The 25,798-nt window shown below is 39.5% G+C and overlaps 1 protein-coding gene across 2 annotated transcripts in view; it reads left to right on the forward strand.

The window, feature by feature from the left end:
- The window catches only part of LOC124788577 (type 2 phosphatidylinositol 4,5-bisphosphate 4-phosphatase), a 46,373-nt gene extending 22,973 nt beyond the window's left edge, over positions 1-23,400 (forward strand). For both annotated transcript variants that reach the window (XM_047255848.1, XM_047255849.1), the window contains exons 4-7: positions 3,299-3,348; positions 3,439-3,529; positions 15,651-15,705; positions 22,062-23,400. In XM_047255848.1, coding sequence (XP_047111804.1) covers positions 3,299-3,348; positions 3,439-3,529; positions 15,651-15,705; positions 22,062-22,147 — 282 coding nt within the window. In that variant the 3' untranslated portion in view covers positions 22,148-23,400. The remainder of the gene's footprint in view (positions 1-3,298; positions 3,349-3,438; positions 3,530-15,650; positions 15,706-22,061) is intronic.
- Positions 23,401-25,798: the final 2,398 nt, after the last annotated feature.

The raw sequence follows: 25,798 nt of genomic DNA on the forward strand, positions 1-25,798 counted from the left end.
ACATAGGAAATTTCTTCCAGATGTGCAGTACACTTGAGGAATTTTTCCTGACAGGTTTAATGTACATGAGGGGAGAACCAGCTGACTTCTTAATGTTTACAAATTTTAAATTCACGATGTATGTGCAATCCATCTCCCTGCCCCCCCATCCCCCCCTCCCACTCACGCACCCACCATCTGGCCATCCTGATTTAGGTTTTCCCTGATTTCCCTAAATCACTCTAGGCAAATGCTGGGATGGTTCCTTTGAAAGGGCACGGCCGACTTCCTTCCCTGTCCTTCCCCAGTCCGATGAGACCAATGACCTCGCTGTCTGCTCTTCTCCCCGAAACAACCCTCACCCTCCCACGATATATTATATTATAAGGTTTGTTGTGTTTTTGTTTTGCAGGTTGGTATTCTGATAGATATGGAGTTATTTATTGATTGTGATTTTTTTATTTGTAATTCACTGTTGCTATTTGAGTTTACATATTTTCATTCTGTTATTTGGAGATACAGTAGTGAATGGCACTTTGGACACTAGAAAATGAAATGCTAAGTGGAGAGGTTGGAACTTTTTCTGATACGCTCTTCTGTTCGAGTTCATTGGAGGGGTGACAGCACTGGAGGCAGCCAGAAAAATTGAAGCCATGCATAGGGAGAAGACCATTGGACAGAGTACAGCAAGAAAATGGTTTTCTCATTTTCAGGTTGGTTATTTTGGTTTCGGTGACTGTCCACATTCAGGAAGAACTTTGGAGTTTGATGATGAATCTTTAAACTCATTAATCCATAATGATCCATGCTGTGCACTCAAGAAATGGCAAATGTGATGAAATGTGATCATTCCACCACTGTGTGACATTTGTGTGTAGTGGGGAAGGTTCAAAACTCGGGTTTATTGGTACAGCATTCTCTAAGCCAAAATGACAAAAATCAGCAGGTATCCGTATATGCACATATGCTTGCTTGTTATCAATTTGCTCATGAACAACACTGACCATTACTACCCTGTATCTTTACTGGGGATGAGAAATGATGTCTTTATGCTAAAATAAAGAAAAGAAAGGATGGGTGAGGCTGAACAAAGCAGCAACTCCCTGTACAAAGACATGCACGCATCCCGAAAGATAGTGTTATGCAGCTGATGGAACAGGGACTATGTGATGTACAATGAATTGCTTCCCTGATATGTAATCATTGCTGCTGACATTTATTCTCAACAGCTGAGACATCTTGTGGATGTAACCCCAGAACAATGGCCAGGAAGACTGCATGAAGTGATGCTATGATACTATAATGCCAGCCCAAATTCTACTTCAGAGTCCACCAAAAAATGTATACACTAGGAGGATCCAGAACACAGGCGTACAGCTACAAGTCTTGCTTCGTCAGCTCTCGTGGTGAAACGTTTGTTAATTCTCCACAGAATCCTGCTAAGCAATGTGCACGTGAAATGGGGGTTAGCTGTTAAAGCATACGAAGAATTCTGAAAGCTGCAAAGTGGAAAGTTTACATTCCACAATTACTGTATGTGATTGTTGACAACAAGTCTGATTGCCGAATGCCATTTTGTAAATGGTATCAGCAAATGGTAATTGATGACAAACAGTTTTTGATGAAGGTCGTGTGAGGTGACAAGTCACAATTTAAACTTAATGGAACCATGAATCACATAACAGTGTTTACTGTGCACAAGAAAATCTGCATGTTTGTGGATAAAGCGCTCAATCTACGAGGGTTTCACGTGTGGTGTGGACTATCATCTAGGGGCTTAGTAGGACCCTTTTTCTTTGATGCTACTGCCACTGGATATATGTACCCGGAAATGTTACCACATCAGTCTTGCCAGGTATACATGTGTTTTATGGAACCAATGAAGAGGTCTTCTGCCAACAGGATGGGGCACCACCACACTACCACCTAGCTATACGAGCTTTTCTAGATGACAGTTTCCCAAGCATTGGATTGGACAAAGAGGGCCCATTGAGTTCCCTCCAGTCGCTACATCTAATGCCTACGGACTTCTACTGTGAACTGTGAAGGATAATGTCTATCAACATAAGCTACGCGTGCTGGAGGAGCTTCGCCACGAGATTACAGTGATATATGCAGCAATCTCCACTGTAACATTGGCTGACGTAGTTGTGGCAGCTGCTCATCATTCTGTTATGTGTATGGCCACCAACGGTGCACGTTTTGAACATTTAAAGTAACCATGTGCTAAACTGAAGGTTGTACAACATGTGTGATCAACTATTAAATGTAAAATAAACGCGTAAGTAATACTTTTCGCTCCTTAAAGTGTGTATACATTTTTCTGGCAGACTTTGTATACTGTCAAGAAACACTATATGGGAGCTGGGTTGGGAAGTCATTCCACACCCACCGTATGCACCTGATCTTGCGTCATCAGATTTTTTGCCTTTTCTGCCCTCTGTCGAACAGCCTTCAAGGAACTTCCTTTCCAGATGAAAACACATTCCAAACATGGGCTGATGAGTTCCTTGCCTGAAAGCCCTGTTATTTGTAAAATTACAGAATTGAAAACGTACCTGAGCATTGGCAGACTGTTGTAAATAGTGAAGAAGAATATTTTATTGATGACTAAAGTCTCTGTTATGTGTATCTGTTGTATTTGTTAAACTTATGGTAAAATTCTATGAACTTACATACCAACCAATAAATACAAGACAACTATATCTCTTTAGTTTAAATTTTGTGATTGCAGCCATGAAATGCAGCACATCAGTGGTTTCCTGTTTGTGTTGTGAGACCATAGTGTATTTGTATGTTAGTGGCTTAGAAGTTACATACCCTCTTTAAATTTGCATCAATCTCTCATAGAGGAATAATGCAGAGGGAACCTGCGTAAGAATCTATAAACAGGATTTTACCAAATTACCCTCCAGAACATGAAAGGAGGGTTAGATATCATATGGGTTGAAATAATTACTCGAGTTTCTATTTTCTTCAGTGATAAATTTTGAGGGTTTGCACTCTCATGTGACTAGCAGTAGTTTACATTTCTGTTTCTTCCCTTAGGTGGACTTGATTGTCTGTCATACCTTTCACTTCAAAAATGTTCCACCTAGAAGCACAGTGCAAGTTGTTATACACATACGCGTATGTGCAATGGAGTACTGAACACATGTGTAAAAGTGAAATAGGGTATTAAACAAAACTTAATAGATCTCAACCTCACTGTGTCAAAGGGTAGAACTGTATGCTACACTAGAGCCAGATTTAAATGCAGTTGTTGTTTGCATTGTAAGTACTGAATTGTAATTTATTGTTTCTTCAATTTTCTTTACAGTTTAATACACTTAATAATGCTCTTGCAAGGTGCCCTCATTGTCGGAAAGTGTAAGTATTTCTCAGTAAATCATGAAATAAAATACTTTGTGATGTTTTTCAGATTTGTTTTTTAATTAATGTTGTTTGTTAACTTCTAAGGTCATCAGTTGGACCAGACTTTGCTAGAGCCCGAGGGATAGTGTTTATAATAATTGGTCTGGTTTTCTTGGCTGTTGGCATTGGTGTAACGGTAAGTACTCAACATGCAATAAATACATTACACTGCCTATTGGTGATCCTTGAAACTCTCTCTCCATTATTGAAGCACAATGGCTAAAGGGAATGGCAACCAGAAATACTCATTGCGTAGCCAAACAACAGTATGAGACTCTTGTGTAACAAACCACAGAAACGCCAAAGATGTCTCAAGCAGCAGCTAGAAAGGGGGTGGGGGCTCTGTACAACAAGCCACTTTGCACTTCAGTGGTTCAAATGGCTCTGAGCACTATGGGACTTAACTTCTAAGGTCATCAGTCCCCTAGAACTTAGAACTACTTAAGCCTAACTACAGCACACACATCCACGCCTCAGGCAGGATTCGAACCTGCGACCGTAGCGGTCACGCGGTTCTAGACTGTAGCACCTAGAACCGCTTGGCTACCCTGGCTGGCTGCATTTCAGTGTCAGCTGGCTTTCACTGTAATACAAATAATCTGGCAGTTGTACATTTGTAGCATACAGGTTTTGATGACTTCATGACATGCCCATCAAGATGGTGGAACACTGTAACAAAGTAAGAATCATCCATACATAGCAATGTGTGCAAGTATAAAAAACATTTTTTCATTCTGAAATCCACTCAAAATAAGTCAGTTTGAGGGAGTTTAGTGGTCAACAAGTGTAGCTGTGTTAGGTCTGAAATGCCTGTACTAATTTAATTTGCCTAGTATGACCTGTCGTTTTAGAAGATTGTGGGGCAGGAGGAGGTTGTGGATGATAGAGGTATGCCTCTGTTGGTCAAAAACTGTTCTTCCTCGTGATGTGCTCTAGGCTATTTAACTTTCGGTTGAAAAAGTATGCACTTCTGTAAGTAGCAACACAGGTCCATTCCTTATAGAATGAATAATTGCCAGAGGTTGTATAAATGGTGTTCTTGGTTTGTTCCTATGTCAGTTATGTTGTATAAACAGTTTGAACAATGATGAATATTGCACAGAAGTTGATCTGATCCAGAAACTCCTGGAAAATAGCTGATGTGCTGGACACGCAGAATGGAGGGCTACAGTATTGATATAGCACAAAGTTGGTGTTAATGGCTATAACTGCATTCAATTTTGTGTCTAGAGGAAGTGAAAATAATATTCAGAGATCAGTGTACAAATAAAAAGGTTCCCAGTGAGATGTGAAAGCAGTGCTTCTGTTCAGCGTAATTGGTGTATATCTATCACAGTTTGGGTGTTGATTGTGACCTTCATCTCCAAAAATCACAAAATTCTGAGAGATCAGTCCAGTTTGTACACCACCACATGACTCAGGGCAACCTGCCACAGGCTTCAAGGTAGTCAACCAAATGTGATACTAAAACATAAGGCTTTAAGTACCATTGTTGGGTGCATGCTGGTAAAGAATGGATGCACCCAGATCACCAAAGAACAATGGAACTTTATTAACACAACGCATCAACTGAGTTCAGTAAAAGAAGCTTCAGATATTAATATGACACAGTGCACACTAACAGTTTTTTAGAACATACAAGACATATTGTTTATGCTAGCATAGTCCTAAGTTAATTACTCTGATCTGTCCTAATAGAGTATCAGTGATGGAGTCAGGAAATGTTTGTATAAGGACATGGTGATTGTTGCACTTATAACTTAATGGTTCGGACACTTTATGGGAGGCAATAGGCTCCAAGTCGTGTGCAGAACTGCTTACGGTGGATGTAGTACCACCTGGTTCCTTGGTGATTGCTGAGGTGTGAACTTCTGGGGTTGGATTGCTAGCATATTGGAAGGGCAGCAACTCACAGTAGAAAACTGTGTAGTTGGTGGCTGGACTGTAGGTGCTGGCCAAAGTTACAGTGTCCCTCTTTGTTATGGAAAAGATGGCAGAGCCATCTTGTTGCTGTCTGTGGCTGTGATATAGATGATAGCCGAGGATACGGCATTCCTTGGTCCCTGAGGGAGAGATGGCAATGCCATCATTGAAAAGAAGTGCCACCTGAAGGGAGGAGGCTTCCCAGGGACAGTGGATCCAGCAGTGGGTTCCGGCATTGGTGGAGACATGGACCTGGAAGCAGGGCCAAAGGCAAGTAGTGCACTGGCAGCCTGTGGGGAGGTAGGTCCATCTGCTTGAGAACTGGAAGGAGCTGCCCTAGATAACAAGAGACGTGCAGGGTTGCTGTCAAGTAGGGACTCCTGGGGTCACTCAAGATGCTGTGACCTTGCAAAGCCATGCTTGTAGTGAAACTTCAAAGTCCGAGGAACAGGAGTTGGGGGGGGAAGTCCAGCTGGTGACCTGGAGGGTGGCAAGACAAGAAGTGCCAGGCACTCTGCATTGAATGGAAGATCCTAGAGTTCACAGGAGCAACAATAGCTGGAGGTGTTTGGGAGTGGTGACCAAACTGGGGCGGTAGAGGGTGAATTCCTGCAGAAGGCATGATGCACACTGTGAAGTCTTCTGTTGGAGAAGTAAGCAAGAGTATGAAGCCAACATGTCCCACTCTGGAAAGGAAGGAGCCCAGGAGAGGTACAGAGGCACCGAGGCTGTGGGCTGAGTGTCAGTGACGGGGGGAAAGGAAGGTGTAACAGAGGATGGGCTGTCGGTAGGTGAAGAGCTGCATGCAGTAGACGCAGAAGAGAACAGAGCAACACTAATATAAGATGGAGAGGGAGAGTTTGAGTGGGCAGGTGCCATGGATATCGAAAACAAAGGAAAGAATGTGACTGGGGGGGGGGGGGGGGTTGTGGTTCACTGGTTTGTTGAGTGGGCCAGTGGTGAGGACGTTAATGGCACTGGAGCCTGAGGAGATGCTGGAGGTAGAAGGGTCAGGATAGGCCAGGGGACAATCATTGTGGAATGCTGAGATCTGGAGGAAGTGTCAGCTGTGTGAGGGAGGCAGATCGCAAGTCAGGTTGAAGCTGTGTCGTTCCTGCTGGGGCAGTGTCGGGATGGGCAAGCTCCCATTGAAGCAGCTGGGAGGTACGCTGTAAGAGCTGTGCCTGAGGCAGAAGGTGTGCTGACATGTCTGTTGCTTGTAGTGGCGCCACCACCCTACATTGTAGTTGAACCAGTTTAATAAAGCCCTGGAGCAACTGTTATACCTGCTTTCCCTGTAACTGTAAAATCCGAGTTAGTGAAAGCTGTGGTTTTGTATGAACCATGAGCATTAATGATCATAACCACGTATAAATCTTGGTTTATTTATTCCACATAAATGTACAAATAGTGTCAAATCTTCAGTCACATGAAATAGTTACAAGTGAACGGAATAGAATCAGAGTTGTTTTCAGTTAATAGCACAAGCATTGTTTTAAAACCCCCATAACACTGGAAACAAAACAAAACACAACATGTTTCACTGTCCACTAGACAGAAAGAGGGCAAAGGGAGCAGACGAGATGATCTGTAATCATTATACTTTTTATAGCAAGTATGTGAATACTCATATGAGAATTTCGTTGCATTGATACAACATCAAGGAGTAAGTAACTTGTAACTCTCACACTGCAAAATCTCCAACAGAAAATGCAGTACTAAAGAATTTGAAAATGACAGATATACTAGGGCTACTACAGAAGCAGTTAGTGAAGCAACTATCAACATGTCCCTAGAATGGTATGACTGAAGAAAGTCACTAATGTAGCTGGGAAATGTTTGTATGCAAACATAGTTTGTGGTTGATTCACTTATGATAACTCAGTGGTTTGGATGTGATATGTAAGGCCTTGGGCTCCATCTGGTGGGCCATACATGTGGCAGACATAAAGCACGGAGTGTGCTGTGTGGTCAGTGAATGATACTCCAATTGAAGGAGTGTGTAGCAGTTGACGTTACGCGTAGAGAACTGTCAGCTTCCAATGTTGATTACCTGTAGAGCAGCTGGCCAGTGTCTTATAAGGTTGTCCTGCAGAAGAATACTGAGAAAGCATGGTGATGGTACATAACTTGCAGAGGCAAGACAGTGTCAATAACAGCAGCCCCACTTACAGCAAATTTAGCACCATGTGGCACTGTGGTTGTTGCTCAGGGTGTGTTCTCCTGCATGTGGGATGCTACTTGAAGCGTGGTGTGTGCAGAAACTACGTCTGTCTCGTCCAAATCTTGCTGGAACAGGGATGGAAAAACAGCACAAATAGCACTGATTTAGCGCAATGGTACATCTTCCAGTACTATGTATACAGGATTAACACCAGAGAATTGGAATACATTAAAGCAATCAATCCCACAAATATTATGGACATATTTTTGGTTGATTACCTCAGACCACAGATAATTTTTGTGTGAGTAAAGCATCCTACATCGCCCTCAGCTTGAACAAGTAGTTCAATCACATCCTAGCATTGGTGTGGCCCAAGATGGGATGGATGGGACTCGGCTCTCTACAGGTTGTTGCAGATTAGGACTTTGCTGTGAACCCCATGTTCTATTGGAACAGAATCTGGTAACTGACACAGTAAGGGTCGTAGGCATTGTGTGAACAGTGTTGACTTGCATTGCTGATGACAACAATGCAGCCCTCCTTTTGGTGCTGTGAAAAGTGGAGGCTAGGTGATTCTAACATCCATGTGTCGTACAAGAGGCCTGGCAGTGGGGCGACCTCACGGTTGTGGTGGTGAGATCATTCTGGACAGGAATGGAGCTCGTGCATTGGGCTAGCCAGTAGCATCTGGAGAGCATGGCTGGAGGCTAATGGTGCAGAAACAGTGTCTCAGGGCAGCAGAATTGACATCTGGGCTGTCCGTCTCATTTTGAAACCTCTCATACATTGGCTAGCAATTCCTCCAGACTGAGGACATCAACCTGGAGTAGTTCAGGTAGGTCCTGTACCAGTTTGTCCTGTATAAGGATATTTGCTTCTGTCTTGCTAATTTATCTGGCACGTGAGTGGACGTATGGCATCAACTGATTACTATGAGACAAGACTGCCGTGGTTGTTCAGGGAATTGATAGAGCTACAGCCATTCAAATACCACATGCACTTTTGTGGCGGTGTTTGTAGCGACAAGCAATTCGCTGTAGAAACGGCTTACGAAGTCACCGCCACACTTTTAATAGCGGGCCGACCGGTCCGCTGGAACAGTGAACAGAAAGATGAAAACCCAAACACTCTGATTAAATAAAAGTCAGTACTTATCTTTATTAACGAAGATACAGAAACAGTAGTGAACTCCGTGTCTACAGAGATCTGTCTAGTTCGAGTCGGAGCGGCTAGGTCAGCGTCGGCTGACGACAAACAACAACTCTGCTGCGATGAACACACAACTGACTAGCAAGTACACAAATCGGTGGCGAGTATACAACTGAGCGGCGGATACAGAACTGTCCTAGCGCTCGCGACTCCAGCGCTTAAGAAGCCAGAAGCCAGTGGTGGCGCGCGCAGACTTGCGGCGATTTCCTGTATCGCTGGCGCTGCTTATGCGGACGGCGTCCGGACTTTGATGCTGCCAACCTTTTGGCAGCGGGCTCGGTTGGCATTACTGGCTAGGATATAACATGCACAATGTTGTCACAGTGAAGATAGAAGTAATCAGATACAGATAGTTAATCACATTGCTCATTTTTAATTCCCTATGCTTCGTCAATGATGTTAGCTAATGTTTTGTCCCACTCACAGCATTGTAAGCCATGCTATTAGGTCCCATACTAACAGCAGCATTGGAAACAACAATGTGTTATAGGAAAAAAGCAACATTATGAACATGACAGCTGCTCATTTCATTTGCAGCAATTTAAGCTGTAGTATTAGGTCTCAACCCAATCACAATATCAAAGTTGTGAAATATGTGGGGAAAAAAATGATCAGATGGAGCAGTTGTCATTGATTGCTGGGCATTATCACCCAATTGGCTACAAATGATGACAGTAAATTGCTAACAGAAACACACAATGGAAGAACTGTAGACAGTATAATTGCACTTAAGCCAAGCAGCAGACAACATCTGTGATTTGTCCAGCTGCAAGTTGATGGTGTTAGTGTGCTGCATGTTAGTTCCTGCAGTTGGTATCAAATGCAAGGTTCAGTTGCTATCAATGCCAGAAATGGTACAATGGTGGTCTGTACTGAGGTGGCTGTGTCTGCCTTGGGGCGTCTCTGCAGTGGTGTCTCAAAATCTCTACCTGACAGCAGATAACACTCACCCAGCTGGACACAGTTTATTTATACACTAAATGTGCATTAAAACCAATAAATTGCTTCTTTTAAACAGGAGAACTTCATGAAATAGCTCTAGAATTGAAGTTCCTGACAAGCAATATTGTTCTAGAAGATTCTGAACTTACTCAGTTCCACTGACAGACCGTGACAGAGAAGGTCTCTGCCCATTTGTATTCAGTGGCAATGAGGCCAATCCAGAAGAGAATCTCACTTTGTTCTTCAAATACACCTGCACCATAGCTGACATGTTTTTGGAGATTGATCTTGCTGGAAACACGAATCCCTCAGGATATAGTTACCTTTGAAGCACCCCAAGTCCAAGTCCACAAGTACACACACACACACACACACACACACACACACACACACACACACACACACACACACACTAAAAATATAAATATGCATTGTGTCTGGCAGAATTTAATATTAACCTTGGATACTTTCCACACACCAAATAATTGCCCAGTATGAGTACGTAGACTAATGGTGTCCAATTGTCCAATTTGCCTCATATATATCCAAATTATCTCAGAGTGTTTGTGTGCGTGCACATGTAGTCATTGTGAAATGACTCTTGGATATATTTGTAGCAGATTGGACACTATTGGTCTACATAGTCTTAGTGGACCATAATTTGGTGTGAAAAATACTGATTCACTGGAAAATATTAAAGTCCGTAAGCCATACTAGAAATTTTCTGCAACAAACAAAACTTGGTGGAATCAATTACCACAAAACTTCCACTTTAGGGCCACTTTTTTTTTTTACACGCAGCGTCATGAAGCCAGAGCTAAACTGTGCCGAATAACTGAGGAAACACAGTACTGTGTAAAAAGTGTAAAAAAACTGCATTGAACTAAAAAACAATTGCCATGCTGTGTTTTAAGTTCATTATCCTTGACTGGTGCTGATGATGCCAATTTCCAGTTCGTACAAATCTACTGGATTTTCCAGTATCACTATATTGCTTTCTCTCTCATTGTGCAGTGCACACAGGAATGTCATACTGTGCTACAGCCTCTGATGCTGTCAAATTCCCTTCCAGCACAAGTGTAGTAATGCAGTCACAAATAGCCTGTTGACAATCAGGCATGGCGCATGGATAAAGTGGCTGGACTCAAAGCCAGGTGGTTCAGGTATCTGACCCTGAATTGTTTACAGTCATTGGCTATTATAGAATAATTGGTGAGATTACTCCTGAATGATGTTAACCTTCAGGTAAGGTGATCATACAATGAAGTTAAGCAGTGTAGTCTCAAAAAGTCTACATTTAAAGTTTTTAGGTCACTTGCTTTTTGGAAAAAATCAGTCAGTAGTAATCATGTTTCAGTCATTTACTACTTTCAACTGGACAGTTGACACAGCAATCAGATCACTTACTTAATGACCAGGATATCATGGGCTCAAATCTCCATGCTTAAATTTATTTTTTTGTGTGTATTAAAAACTGAAGATTAACTTTACTTTGAGGAAAAAGTATGGTGTGGTGTAATGCTATAAGTAAGAATAATAGAGTGTGTGACTTTAGATAATCATCATATATCCTTTTCATTCAGGCATTCCCTGGGCATTAACTATGCCCAGATGCATTTTTGGAAATGTAATCTAAGTTCGTTCTGTTATTAGGGGAAATAAATGTACATGCTCCAAAGGGTCTTCTATTAAATATAATGGGGTAGAAGATTGTGTCTTTGAATGCTTTTATGGCATTTATCATCTGATAAATTGTCAACACAACATTCAAGAAGAGATTTCCCAATTGATAATGTGAAATAAACATTACAGTTATCTGTTTTTCAAAACTAATGCCAAGTGATCTGTTCACTTTTACAAGTATTACTTTTGGGTGGTCACCAATCAGTAATAAAGTGTTTAAAAATCTGTGTGCCATTGAGTATAGAGTCTCTTGTCCAGAATTCAGTAATATTATCATTACAAAATGTCTTGGGGTCATGCTGTTGCTGTTGTGTAGACTGCTTAATCAACTTTTGTTTTACTAGACTCTGATGCAGTTATTATTATTATTATTATTATTATTATTATTATGTTTCTTGCAGAAGTCAGTGCCATTCCATGGGTATTCTAACAGCAAATGTTGCTACAAGTTTTATTGTACTTGCCGCAACTTACTGACAATCATTCGTTTACAGTCTAGAAACATCTATTGTGGAAAATTAACTGCCTGTCATTGAAATAGGTCAATGTTTTCCATATAGTAGCTGTCCCTTATGTCAAGGGATAAAAAAGTTAGTTACGTGTTCCATTGATCAATAGCATGGAAAAACCGTTATGATGTGGAACGTGTCAAATGCACAAGAAATGCTCACAGGAAACAAGTTTTTACATTATAGTGTTATACCTAAATATTTCTGTTATCTATCCCATTGCCTTAAATGGCACTAAATGCATATATTATATCTCCAGATTTATTTACTCATATTCAAGAATTCATCTATGGTATAGGAGTTGTCAAGGAGGTATGATTTCAATGTGTTTTCGGAACTATTACTGCTGTCTGTGACACTTTATTTCATCTGGTAATTTATCAGAAAGTTTTACAGCAGCATATTTTACCCCTTTCTGTGCCAAAGATAGGTTAAGTAAAGGATAGTGTAGGTCTTTCTTTTTTTCTGGTATTGTAATCATGAATGTTGCTGTTGATTTTTAACTGGTCCATGTTGTTGAGAAAAAAATTCATTACTGAGTAAATGTACTGTGAAGCAGTTGTAAGAATTCCTAACCTTTTAAACAGATGCCTACAAGATGTGTGACTATGAACCTCACATTTTATTTTAACTACTTCTTTTTGAGCAGTGAATACCTTTTGACTAAGTGTTGAGTTGCCCCAGAATATTATTCCGTTTGACATCAGAGAGTGGAAGTATGCAAAGTATGTTAGCTTACTAATTTTTACATCCTCAAAATTAGCAATTACTCTGATTGCAAAAGTTGCTGAACGTAGTCGCTTTAGGAGATCCAAAATATGAATTTTCCAATTAAGATTCTCATCTATATGTACACCCAAAAACTTAGTATGCTCTACTGTGGCTGCTGACTTCTTTTGATGTGTTAAGTTTATTGAAGGAATTACACTTTTTGCAGCAGAAAATTGAATGTATTGTGTTTTTTCAAAGTTCAGAGCAAGCCCATTCGCAGAAAACCAATTAATAACTTTTCCAAAGAGCTTATTTGTATCATTTTCTATCAGACTTTCCTTTACTGGATTAATAATTATGCTTGTATCATCAGGAAACTGTCAGATCAGCATCTTGTTTCACATAAGAAGGGAGGTCATTCACATATATCAAGAACAGAAGGGGACCGATGATCGAACCTTGTGGTACACCTAATGTAATTTCACCCGAGTTAAATGAAGTAGCAAACTCCTTTGAATCACTTGAAGTGTATAAAGAGACTTTCTGCTTCCTGTTATGTAGATATGACTTAAACCACTCATATGCTGTTCCATGTATAGCATAGAATTGTAATTTCTCTTAACATAATGTCATGGTTCACACAATCAAATGCTTTGGATAAGTCACAGAATATTCCTACTGATGACATTTTACTATTTAAAGACTCTGTTATGTGGACAGTGAAATTGTATATTGCTGTCTCAGTGGAACAACATTTCTGAAATCCGAACTGTGATTACTAAGAATCCCATTACTGTTGAGATGGCTAACCGTTCTCGAGTACATTACTTTCTCAAAGATTTTTGAAAATGCTGTAAGAAAGGATACTGGCCAGTAATTATCGACATCTGTGGTTTCCCCCTTTTTGTAGAGAGACCTGACAATGGCATATTTTAACCTGTCTGGAAAAATACCCTGAGTCAGTGATGGATTACATATGTGACTCAAAACATCAGCTGTAATTGCTCCACATTGTTTTAATAGCTTGTTAGAGATGTCATCTACTGCAACAGAACATTTATTTTTCAAAGATTTAATAATTTTCCTGATTTCACAAGAGGTTGTTAGATGAAACTTAATTTGACTAAATTTTTTCAAAACTGACTCTTCCATGTACTGCCTGGCTTTTTCTTTTGAACTATTCTCACCAATTTTTTCTCCTACACTTAAGAAGTGATTATTAAATACATTGGCTACCTGTGTGCTGTTGGTTAAGGTGGTCTCATCCTCTTTAACAGTAATACTACCTACCCCAGTGTTGCAGCTTAACTTCGGCCCATTAATGTAGAAAGCCTGCAGGTTGAACATTGAACTAGAATTACGACCAGCAAAAAATTCAATGTTAAGGGCCTGCATTGTGTATCTGTAGGTAACACTAGCATATTTAATTTTCAGAAAGAGTTTTGGTCTTCGTGGAATAAGTCTAGAAAACAAACAAGTCTATTTTTGCATAATATTTCAGATAATAATTTCTTTTCACATGTTCTCAGTGTAATCCAGAACAATACCATTTGGACGCTGGCAGCAATTTTCTGCAAGCACTTTATGCTGTTAAGTGTTCATAATAGTTAATCAAATCTCAGACTCACCAAACATGTTTTCTATGCATTATGTAACTGCATCGTATAATTACTGCTGGCTGTCATATGAAGTGTAATAGAAAAGGAACAGGAATTTTTTAAATTTGCAGTCTTTATACATCATATTTTGAAATCTTTTTTATATTGTTGGTAGTCATGTTTCTGATGTATGTTTGCATTTTCAGCTGCTTCGATTATTTAGTTTATCATTGACAGTCAAAAAGAGTATAAGTGTTTTCTAGTGCTTGGTGAATTTTTAATTTTGAGAAAGATGGATCTAAGAATTGACATTAAATTTTGCTTGGAAAAATGGAATGGAGTACAGCACCACATTCAAAATGTTGACTGTGGCTTGTGGTGAACCTGTTATGAGAAAGACAGAGTTGACGAGTGGTATAAACGTTTCAAACAGGGTCAAGACGGCTTTGAAGATGATGACCACCTGGATGCTCTAGCACATCAATTACTTGCAATGTGTAAGAAGTAAACAAAATGGTTCTGGAAAATTGTGGAATCACCATCAGAGAGGTTACTAATGATGTCGGCATACCCTTTGGCTCATGCCAAGCAACTTTTTCAGATGTTTTGGACATGAAAGGTGTAGCAACAAAGTTTGTGTTTGAAATTCAATTTTGGAATCATCATCATCATCATGTATACATCATTCAGAAATTGCTGAATCAAGTAGACAACAATCCAGAACTTATAAAGAAGGTTAGAACAGGTGATGAAGCATGGGTATGTTGAAACAAAGGCCCAATCATGCCAGTGGAAATTGCCAGAAGAGCCAAGACCAAACAAAATTAGAGAAGTTAAATCACATGTGAAGGTTCTTCCCACTGTGATTACAGTGGGATAGTGATCGTGAGTTACAATGGGTTAGTGTAGACAATAGTAATACTGTGTGAGATTATCCATGATCCAACTGTGTGTCGCACGTCTAAACACAAAACATCACAAGATGTGATACTGTGTGTTGTGTTCACTTGCTTTTCCCAGGTTTCATCCATGAGCAGTAGCTCTGCAATTTTTAATCCATATGATGATGATCTTCTAGTAATAACTTGATCTTTGAAAGTTTATTGAAGGCTGTAGGCACTATCTCACTAGTAGTGAACATCTGTAAGAAAGTTGTCAATGAAAACTGTGTACATTTGCTTTAATGTTAAGTGCAAATTACTGCTACTGTCAACAAAAATAACTTCATTCACTAATCTTTTTCATTGTTGTTTGTTGCCACAAGAAGTGATCAAAATGTGTGACTGAAGAAACAAACATCTTAATTTTTCTGTCTGTTACATGTAATTTAGTTAAGGCAGAAATGCATACAACGCTCTATTAATAATTGAAATGGACTTTCCAGACTATTGACTAATCTGTGTTTTTTCCTTGTCACAAAAGAATATTAATTTTGTGCTTTTGAAGTAATTTTGTGTTAATATCATTTCTGTTTGTGCTGCGAAAATTTTTGATACTTACACATATTTCTATTCTCAGGTTGGAACTTATCAGTTGGTTCGTAAAAATGGAGGCATTTATGTTGCGTATGTAGGTATGTATCTGTCTTTGATGCAAAGTGATAAAATTGAAATCTATTGTTTTGTTTTACATTTTGAATCACTTGCATCTTGGCAAATGCACAAATCAAAAGATCAGAACAGAAATTGTGGAATGATAACGTGCCTAACTGTTTTTCATTTATCCCCATTTAGTGTCTGAATTTTGGGATTTATGTTTAACAGCACAGTATGCATGATGATCAGCATCAGGTTAGATGTAGATTGCCTTCCACTAGGAAAGTAATTAGTGTGTCCCTATCCATATGTTCTGTTTTTGAGAATATTGGTGTGAAGCCTCTATTTGTTGCAATTTTGTCCTCTAAACATTGTGGCTTGAGACCAAAGGATGTTAATATATTCCTGCAGAATATTCTTCCCTGCAGTTTGTTTGAGAGTCCACTAAATGGCAACAGTTGTTGTTGAAATACTGTCAGATGTTGATAAACCACATCGAAGCTTATAAATCAGACGGACATACAGGCCAGGGAAACAAGAGGTATTTATTTTTATTGCAAATCTAGTCATGGGCCACAAAAGTTCATTAATCAGATAAATAATTTCAGTCAGTGATGACCATCTTTAGACCTGTGTAAATCCAGTGTACTACATAATTGTCATTGCCTGTCTATACATGGTTTATAAACTTTTGTGGTCCATGACTGTATTTTAATAAAACAAATATTCCATGGATCACTGTGGGACTTTATTGTGAATATGTCGCAACTTGTGAAACAAAAAGTGCCTCATGTATTTATGAAGATTTTCATATTGTCATGTGCAACCAGACATTTCTTCCTAAAATATTGCATGTTGACTTGTCAGAAGGAGGGGTCTGTCAGGCTCTAAATATTGTGATGCATTAGATGCTGTTCAGACTACTCTCCATATGTAGGAGTTGGCATTGTATGTTGTACTCAATGTTAGCCCAAACTGTCACTGCGCGTGCGTGCGGGTGGGCGGGCTTGCATGCACGCATGCTGCTCAGCTCAACAGTGCACGCTACTAGACAGCAGTCAACGTGCCAATGTTGAGCATTTAAGTGACCATACTTGTAGGACAGGTTGAAGCAGAATGTGTCCAAAAACAGTGCATTTGGTTATATATCATCTCCACAAACACTGTATAGCTGCATTAATATTTTATTAAAACCTCAACAAACAAGTTTGCTGATTGGTCTTACATGCAGTATTACTTTTATTTTGCTGCAGATTCCATAACAAGATAACAAGATGACAGTGTAACAGCTCAGCATTAATACTTCTCTTCACTTTGGTCAGTTCACTTGCCTATAGATGTGTTATGAAAAAATTAATAACTCGCATGCCATTGATTTTGGGATGCGTAAATCACATCCTCAGGCACCATGTGGATGCTGCTGATAACTGAGCTCACAAATACGGTGCCCACAAAAAAAACCAAGTCTGTATGGTTTACAAAACTGACAATCAACAAATCAACTAACAAATGATCCTGTGATCTGTCTTAGCTGTGGTCTTGATTGACATTGTGCTTGTGAATTTGATTATTGGTGATGTCCAGAAAGTGTGTGAGGGTGGGATTTAAGTACAGTATCCTGAAATCAAGTGCATGTGGGTAAATGAATTTTCAAAGAATGCAGCTTTATGGGCAACTAAAATGAATGAACAGAAGTCATTTGCTTTTAGATTACTTTCCCATTGTAACAATTACTGAATTCCTGTGCCCTTAAATGTGCGCCAGATTGTCTAGTTTTTCGGTGTGCAACAGGTAAGGATTACTTGTATAATGACATCAAAAAGGCAGATATAAAGTGAAAACTGCTGAAGGAAACTTAGTGAATGACAGCTGATCTCAAATAATTTCTAATATGGACTATGCAAAAGCTGTGAACAATGTGATACCGCATGACATGATTGAAGACAGCACAAACATGGTGAGACAGGAGCATATTCTGCCACAGAAAAACAACCAACATTAAGGGTATGTGAACAAGAGACATCTACCGACTATCAGAAATTCTCCTACGGTATTATCATCTCTTGCTGGCACAAAAAACAATGTGGAAAATACGACTCAAGACGACACTGGTACCTGTAGCTATAGACCAAATAACAGTAATCTTCCCGCAAAAAAGTAGGCCTACATATAAAATTGACATTTACACTGATAGGCAAGGGGAGGAATAGTTTCTGGATTGTGAAGTGCAAGTAAACAAGAGATCAGCACTTTGGTAACACCAGGAGCAAATCTCAAGGCAGCAACTAGAGTCAATCACGAAAAAATCTCAGGGCTAAATATTAATGATTTTTTTGTCTTTCTTCAGGGTAAAAATGACAGGAAAAAATGAGGCAAAAGATCTTGTACCTACCCTTAAATGGAGCTGCACGAGTTTAGAAATACGAATGTGATTGTATTTTCTATATCTCATCACCATGACCTACACAATTGGTCCTGTGTGAATAAGGAAATGGAAAAATGAATAAAGCATTGCAATATCTATGCAGGGACTTTAAAAATGCAACATATGTCAACATAAGTACACTAGGGAAAAGATTCCATACAACACATGGTTTTCACATTAACCAACTGAGAAGGTAAGATCACGGAGATAGTTCGTATGAAAACAAACACACTGCAATACACAAATCAAATTACACCATTGAAAGACAAAAGTGATTTAATTTCAGCACCGACTTCTATCAAGGGCAATGAAGGAAATGCTTTTTACCAGAGATAGACATTCCTTTAGTTCCAACATAGACAGCTACAGTTCTTATAATTCAGACATATCATGTGATTATACAACTGAGGAATAAAACAGTGATCAAATATTTACGTTGCTTTAGGTTAATATCTGTTATATAAGAAATAAAATACTAGGTTTGGAACATTTTTGTAGCATTAAGAATACAGATGTGATACGTGTGGCAGAATGTTGGCTAACAGAAAATGAATTTGAGTTTCATCCCTCAAGGATATGTATATTTTGAACAGTTTGAGTGAATGGTTACAAAACTTCTTAACTTAAAACAAAGGGAGACTCAAAGCAACAAGATTCTAGAACATTATTAAATATTTTAAGATCTTTTAAACCTGCATTGCACACACACTTCTCCTACTCATAATGAAGCATGTCTAGACAATATTATTGTTTGTTTACAAAGAGAGGAATATGTGACTAGCCTGGCTGATGGAGTTCTCGTAGACCATGATCCTTTACTTTTAACAGTTTATCACAAGCATCCAATGTACAACAGTAAATCTAATGTGACATGGGTGAGAGGTCAGAGAGAGGAGCATGTTATGTTTATTCACAAGTTAAAGAGCACAAATTGGGTCTCTGTATAGAGTGTCAAATAGGAAAAGCTGGAGTTGAAAATGGTGTTGGTGATGTCTTTAAAAAGTACAGACTTACGGTATTCGTGTTCCCCATTACTAAGTTAGTTCCCCAGGTAGACCTAAACTTAAAAACACAAAATTAATTTGGTATACAAAAGAATTCACAGAAATTATAGAAAACATGCTTGTACTGTATTGAATGCACAAAATGAGGATAACCAAGAGGAGGAGGAGAGTCTACAGTGAATACCTTAGGAGTAAAAACATTACAAAGTCAAGCCCAGACAGGCCAAAAAAGCAGCATGTGAAAGGTACACAGAAGGTGCTTCAAGTAAGTGCAGGGCAGTGTTGGAAGTTATTAGACAAGATAATTCTTCCTGCCAAGTATGTCAAACTCTGCTTGATCCATGGGATATGAATGACTATTTTGTCATGTCAGTCAGAGAACTAAGAGGTGAAATTAAGACCTTGGATACTTCAAGGAATCTACTCAGTCCCCAATTGTGTGAAAGACCTATATTTCGTTGGGACAAAATGACTCCTGATGAGGTCTGTAAAACTGTTTCCAAATTGTCCAGTTCCAAAAGTATGGACTGCTACTGGATGTCCAATTATGTTGTTGAAAGAACAGTTCACTTGATAGGTGAATAACAAAGTTTCATTTTTAATAAATGTTTAGATTACAGAGTATTCCTGATTTGCTCAAAATTTCAAGTTATCCCCATTTACAAAAAGGGTGATACACTACTCCCCCAGAACTATTGATCAGTTCTCATTACTCCAATACTTTAAAAAATATTTGTATCACTCAGGTACATCCAATTAAGTAATTACTGTGAAAAAGTGCTCTTTTATGCACCAATTGGTATGGATTTCGGCCAGGTAAAAACACCACTGCAGCTGTTCTAGAAATTGTTGACCAAACTTTAACTGCTTTCGAAAATAAGAAGATTGTCACTTGTATTTTGTGATTTAAGAAAAGCTTTTGACTAGAAATAGACATTCCCACTTAGTAGAAATTGGCTCAGGCGTACCACAGGACTCAGTCTTTGGCTCCTCCTTTTTCATTGTGGCTATCAATGACCTGCCTGATTGTGTATCACAGTCTGTAATCTGCTGTGCTGATGATACAACTTGACTTTCTTCACATCATGACATCGCAAGCCTTAATAAGGTCTCACAAGAAACTCTTGACTCTGCATTGAACTGGTTTGCAGCCAGTAAACTTGTCTGTAATCCAGACAAAACTCAAAAGCGTGTTAGGATAGAAAATAAATGTGTCAAACTCTTAGGAATACATATTGATGCCAATCTCAGTTGGGAAGAACATTGTTGTGCCCTGCCTACTTGTCGAATATGGGGTGCCTAAGAAACCTGCTTTCTCGGGTTGCTAGACAACAGTTCAAGCAAATCGTATTAATGAATTTTTATTACAATAAGATAAACAACAATACTTAACTGTGAGAATTTTCAATGGTGTGTCGCAAGCAATGGGCGACAGACTAAATTAGGAAGTACCCTTTGTATGCACAACTCCTGATACAAGTGAAACAATACAGTTCCTAAGATGCTGCTGTGGAGCTCGTAGATTGGCTAGTCTTCAACTGGGTTGGGGCCAGGTGGTGCAGCGCTTATGTTCTCTTTGCCTAGCGGCTCCTGCTGTCTTGGTGTCGTCTTAAAGAGGTGTCGGTCAGTGTACTATGGGCTGACGTCTTCTTTACAGCCCGCTCGGGTTTACCATTCCTGACAGTCGTGCTGGCGCTTGACTTTTACGCCGGAACACACATCAGTCAAGTCTGTAAAAAGATTCAAGAGTTTCCTACCTCATATGGATACTGAGAGATATGCTCAGTAATAATTATCTCCATATGGCATATTTTGCACTTTTCCAGTGACACATCTCATATGGCCTTCTTAGAGATTCTCCTCATACCAGCAACAATTAAAATAAGTCCAAAAAAAAGTTGCCTGCATATTATGCAAGGCGGGTCCTAAAGAGCACTGTCACCCTCTCTTTACCAGGCTTAAGCTAATAACAGTTGTGAACCTGTGCATTAATGAGTCAATGCTCTTTGTCAAGAACAGCATTAAGGAATGTTTTAAGGGAAATAATACACAAACACATGACATCATAAATGAGGCAAACATTGACAGTTCAAGGCACGGGCTAGCTGTAACAGCAAACTCCCATAAAGTAAATGCCCTGAGAATTTTTAACAAGCTGCCTCTGCTCGATCCCCGCCATTTAAAAAATTCAAAACAAAATTGTATGACTCGATGACAAAAACCCCATTATACAATGTGAAAGAGCTCTATGATATGGAGAACATTGTCTTAATGTTTAAAATTATAGCTGAATGTAAGAGTTAATCTGTACATAAATTGTAAATCTTAATTGTAATATTGTAAGTGCAACTGTAACTTGATATTATTAAGATATTAAGTGATATTATTGAGAAAATCTATTCTACAGGGTGTTTAACGGCAGTGCAAGACTCTGATTCGCATCCTAAATATGTTTGCCTGACTGTCGGTAATGGGATTACGCTGATCTATATCAAGTTGTTGTTAAGTAAAACGTTGGTGTGGCCATGTGGTGTTAATGAAAATAATGTCCTTCAAGAAATATTTGTTGGCTGCAAGCCATTGTATTAAAAAATGTTGGACTTTGCCATTCAGCATGATGACTACAGTATTCACATGCTCATTGTAGTCTGAGGTGTTTGTGTTGTCATGGCAGTGGAAGCCGATTCAGTGGTTTGTCGCCAGTCCGTGCATTCACTGTCTAATCTGGATACAGATGAGACATCTTGCCATCTGCTTTGACAGATCTTTCCTTGCAGTTATTTGCATAGCTCTGACTTTCTGATCTCTCAGATTTTAGACAAATAAAGTAAGTGAAGGTTATAAGACATCCAGATATAAAATCTGATTTACGTTTCACTTATTCCTTGAGTGTGTTTAAAACTAATAATGTTGTAGAACTTTCATGCCACTTTTTAGAATTCAGGCCATATTTTGTGTGTTTCAGGTGCATTCATAGTAGCGCTACTGGCATTTGCTCGTAGTGTGTACTATTGTACTATGAAAGTGAGTCTCATTGAAGGTCCTATGTGAAGATTCGTCTTCTGTAAGTTCACATTCCCAGAAGGAGTGAAATGAAGCCTTTTGCAGAAGCGGCCAGGCTTGAGCAGATGTGAATTTTTACACTCTTCAGTTCTCATCAGCTTCTCCCTGTCAGTATAAGCTCTGCTGTTTAAATTCTATTATATATATGTTATAAATGTCTGTTCAGATTATTTTAAGTGAATTTTATTTTAATGTAATGCTATAATTTACACATTTGGTAAGAAAGTCTGAATGACAGGAATTTTTTGTATGTGATAGAACGATTGATGGAGTACAGTTTCATAAATTTATGTGCATTGGATGCATTACCAAACCAGGTTTTAAAACCTTCTCAACATGTCACTCTGATTTGACAGACTGTAGCTGAGAAAAATCAAATAAGTGTATTTATTGTTTGTGATAATACATATAGTTTTGAAATACCAGGAGATTGAACTAGTATAGTATTGTATAACATGGCTGTAAATATGACTTTTTTTATTTGGACTGTGAGGTTAAAATGTAATTCATGATGTTTAGCATACTAGTGTATTCCTGTCTTTTCGTATTGTTTTATTGCACATAGTATTTTGAATCTTTATTTTGTGACAGATTTTTACATTTTTATTTCCCCTGAATATTTGTTATTTTAGTTTGCTTGGTTCAGCCATTTGTAATTGAATGCTTCTGTTGAAGCATCCATTTCTTGTCCTTCCTCAATTCCAATTGTAATTTCTTACATGTGTAATTTCCTCAAGGAATATGTAACAGTTTACAAATAAATTACAAACTACAGTAGTTGCTAAGAACATTGTTGGAAGACATTTTTAAAATTTATTTTAGAGAAAAAACTGCATTGTTATTTCCCTCTACAAGCTGACAACTTATTCTATTCTGGACTGTTATATGGTATCACTTGGTATATTATTTTGGATAAAGTGAAATAAGGTAAAGGGTAGTTGACATTTTCAGCATTATTGCGTTGAAACATACTGGGATCATTGTTGGCAACTCTTTCGGTGCTTAAATAGATCTGAAATCATTGTCAGCATGTTGATTACTGACTTCTCTTACTGTTTCATTTAAATAATACTACTGAGCATATCTGAAGTTGTGTATTCAAGCTTGTTTGTGATTTATTTCTAAGAAATTCCAAGATACCACCAGTTTTGCTATTTATTATGTTGTTACATACCTTGGATTTGTGTGCAGAAAATGTCTGTATTGCATAGTTCTCAGAATAAATTACTGATTCAAGTGAATTAAGTTATCCTTCTCTCTGTTTGAATTATATGTTTGGAGTGACTGTTTCATTTTACTCTGAGTGATGTGCAGTCTGTTTAAAAGGCAAATATTTGGTAGCCTACCAGAGGTGACAACTTTAAGGAACATGAATTCTGAACATGAACTGTGTGTAACAGCACTAGAGTACTCTACACATGTAGCACTGTGCAGTGTATTCGATGCAAGGACACACACAATGCATGGAGATACTGCTAATGTCTCCCTCATGTTATGGCAGTCTCTCACCATTTGATTCAGTTGCTCTCTCTCCTGGCAACAGGCAATGGATAATTGGTTTGAGAACCTGGTCTGCAAGTAAATACTCATAGAGAAAGATAAATGAATAGTGCAATTAAAAACCGAAAAGGGGCAGGAAGGGGAGGGGGATGGGAAAGTAGATAGAGCACAGTTTAATCTCCCCATTGCATGTAACTACAAAAACAAAACATCATCCTGACAATATGAAAAGGATACATTTCTACTAACCACGCAGAGATGGCATTGAGTCTCAAACATACACAGGGAAAAGAACTTCTAGCTTTCAGACAAAAAGGCATTCATCAGAAGCAGAAAAAACCACACACACACACACACACACACACACACACACACACACACACACACACACACACAGAGAGAGAGAGAGAGAGAGAGAGAGAGAGAGAGAGAGAGAGAGAGAGAGAGAGCGCGCGCTACAGTCTATGGCTGCTTGAACCCAACGAAAGCCTGGACATGCATATGATGTGAGCAGCATCTGTGGGGAGTGGTGGAGGTAAGGGGGAGGAATGGGGCTGGTAGTTGGAAGGATAGCAGAGTAAGGGTGGGGGAAGGTGTATTGGTATGGAAGTGAGGAGGTATGTTATGGGCACAGGATATGGCTGTTAGGTGCAGTCAGGAGGCTGTACGGAGCAACGGGGAAGTGGAGAGAAGAGATGTAGTGAAGGGAACAGGTTAGTAGAGGTGTTAGTGGAAAACATGGGGTAGGTAGTGCTGTTGTGGGAACAGGAAAACAGGCGGTAGACAGGGACTCTTGAAGGTTGAGGCTAGGAGCATTCCAATTATGAAAGATATGTTATAGGGAGAGTACCCACCTACACATTTCACAAAAGCTGGTGTTGGTAGGGAGGATTCAGATAGAGCATGTGGTGAAGCAGTGATTGAAGTGAAGGACATCATGTAGAGCAGTATGTTTAGCAACTGGGTAGTCCAGCTCTCTCTTGGTCACAGTTTGATGATGGTCATTCATGTGGACAGACAGCTTGTTAGTTGTCATGCACACATAGAAAACATCACAGTGCTTGCAGCATAGTTTGTAGATCAGATGCCTGCTTTCACAGGTAGGCCTGTACTTGAGATACGAATATACTTGTGAGAGGACATATGGGACAGGTCTTGCATTTAGGTCTATGGCAGGGATATGAGCCATGAGATGAAGGGCTGGGAGCAGGGATGGAGTAAGGATATTGTGCAGCTTTGGAATACCATTGTGGGAGAGGTGGGAAGGACAGTGGATAGGATATTCCTCATTTCTGTGCTTTGTGAGAGGTAATTAAAGCCTTGGCAGATATTGTGAGTCAGGTGCTCCTGTCCTGGCTTGTACTGAGTCACGAGAGGAGTGCTGCTCTGTGGCTGGACAGTGAGCACATGGGGGATGTGGGTGACTGGAGAGACGAGGCATGGGAGATCTGTTTCTGGTCAAGGTTGGGTCTTTTGAAGGCTTTAATCCCACGTATGGAGGGGGGGAGTGCTTGTCATTACAGATGTAACTGCCACAGATGTGGGTAAGTTGTATGAAAGGGATTTCTTGGCGTAGAATGGGTGGCAGCTGTTGACTTGGGGAGATTTTTGATGTGGACAAGGGTACTTACATCTCGCATCAAAATTGAACGTTCTTCGGTGCGGCCCTGAGTGCGATATTTCGTAGCCAGCAGTGCTCCACTGAGGGCAGCAACTGTGATGGGCAGTGCATGAGCCGTGTACTGAATGGTGGCCTATATATGACGTCGATTTGCAGCCTGGCGTCAGTTCTCAGCGGGACTCATCAGCAGAGGCAGCATTTTCCTGAAGATGGCGAACAGCTGGATCGCCGAAATATTGAGTCAGTTGATTTTAGGATCCGGCAACAAACCCGAAGAGACTTTCAAGACTTATTACGCTGGGAAAGCCCACATAATCATAAGGGTACTTACATTGCCATTCTTGAGGTAGAAGCCAACATCAAGGAAGATGAGTTATTGGACTGAGTACCAAGTGAAGTGAATGGGGAGGTTTCTGGAGGAATATGAATAGGGTGTCCTCATCCTTGGTCTAGATTATGAAGATATCAATATATCTGAACCACGTGATGGGTTTGAGATTCTGGGTGGTTAGAATTGA

Source organism: Schistocerca piceifrons, chromosome 3, assembly GCF_021461385.2.
Source record: "Schistocerca piceifrons isolate TAMUIC-IGC-003096 chromosome 3, iqSchPice1.1, whole genome shotgun sequence".
Classification (NCBI taxonomy): domain Eukaryota; kingdom Metazoa; phylum Arthropoda; class Insecta; order Orthoptera; family Acrididae; genus Schistocerca; species Schistocerca piceifrons.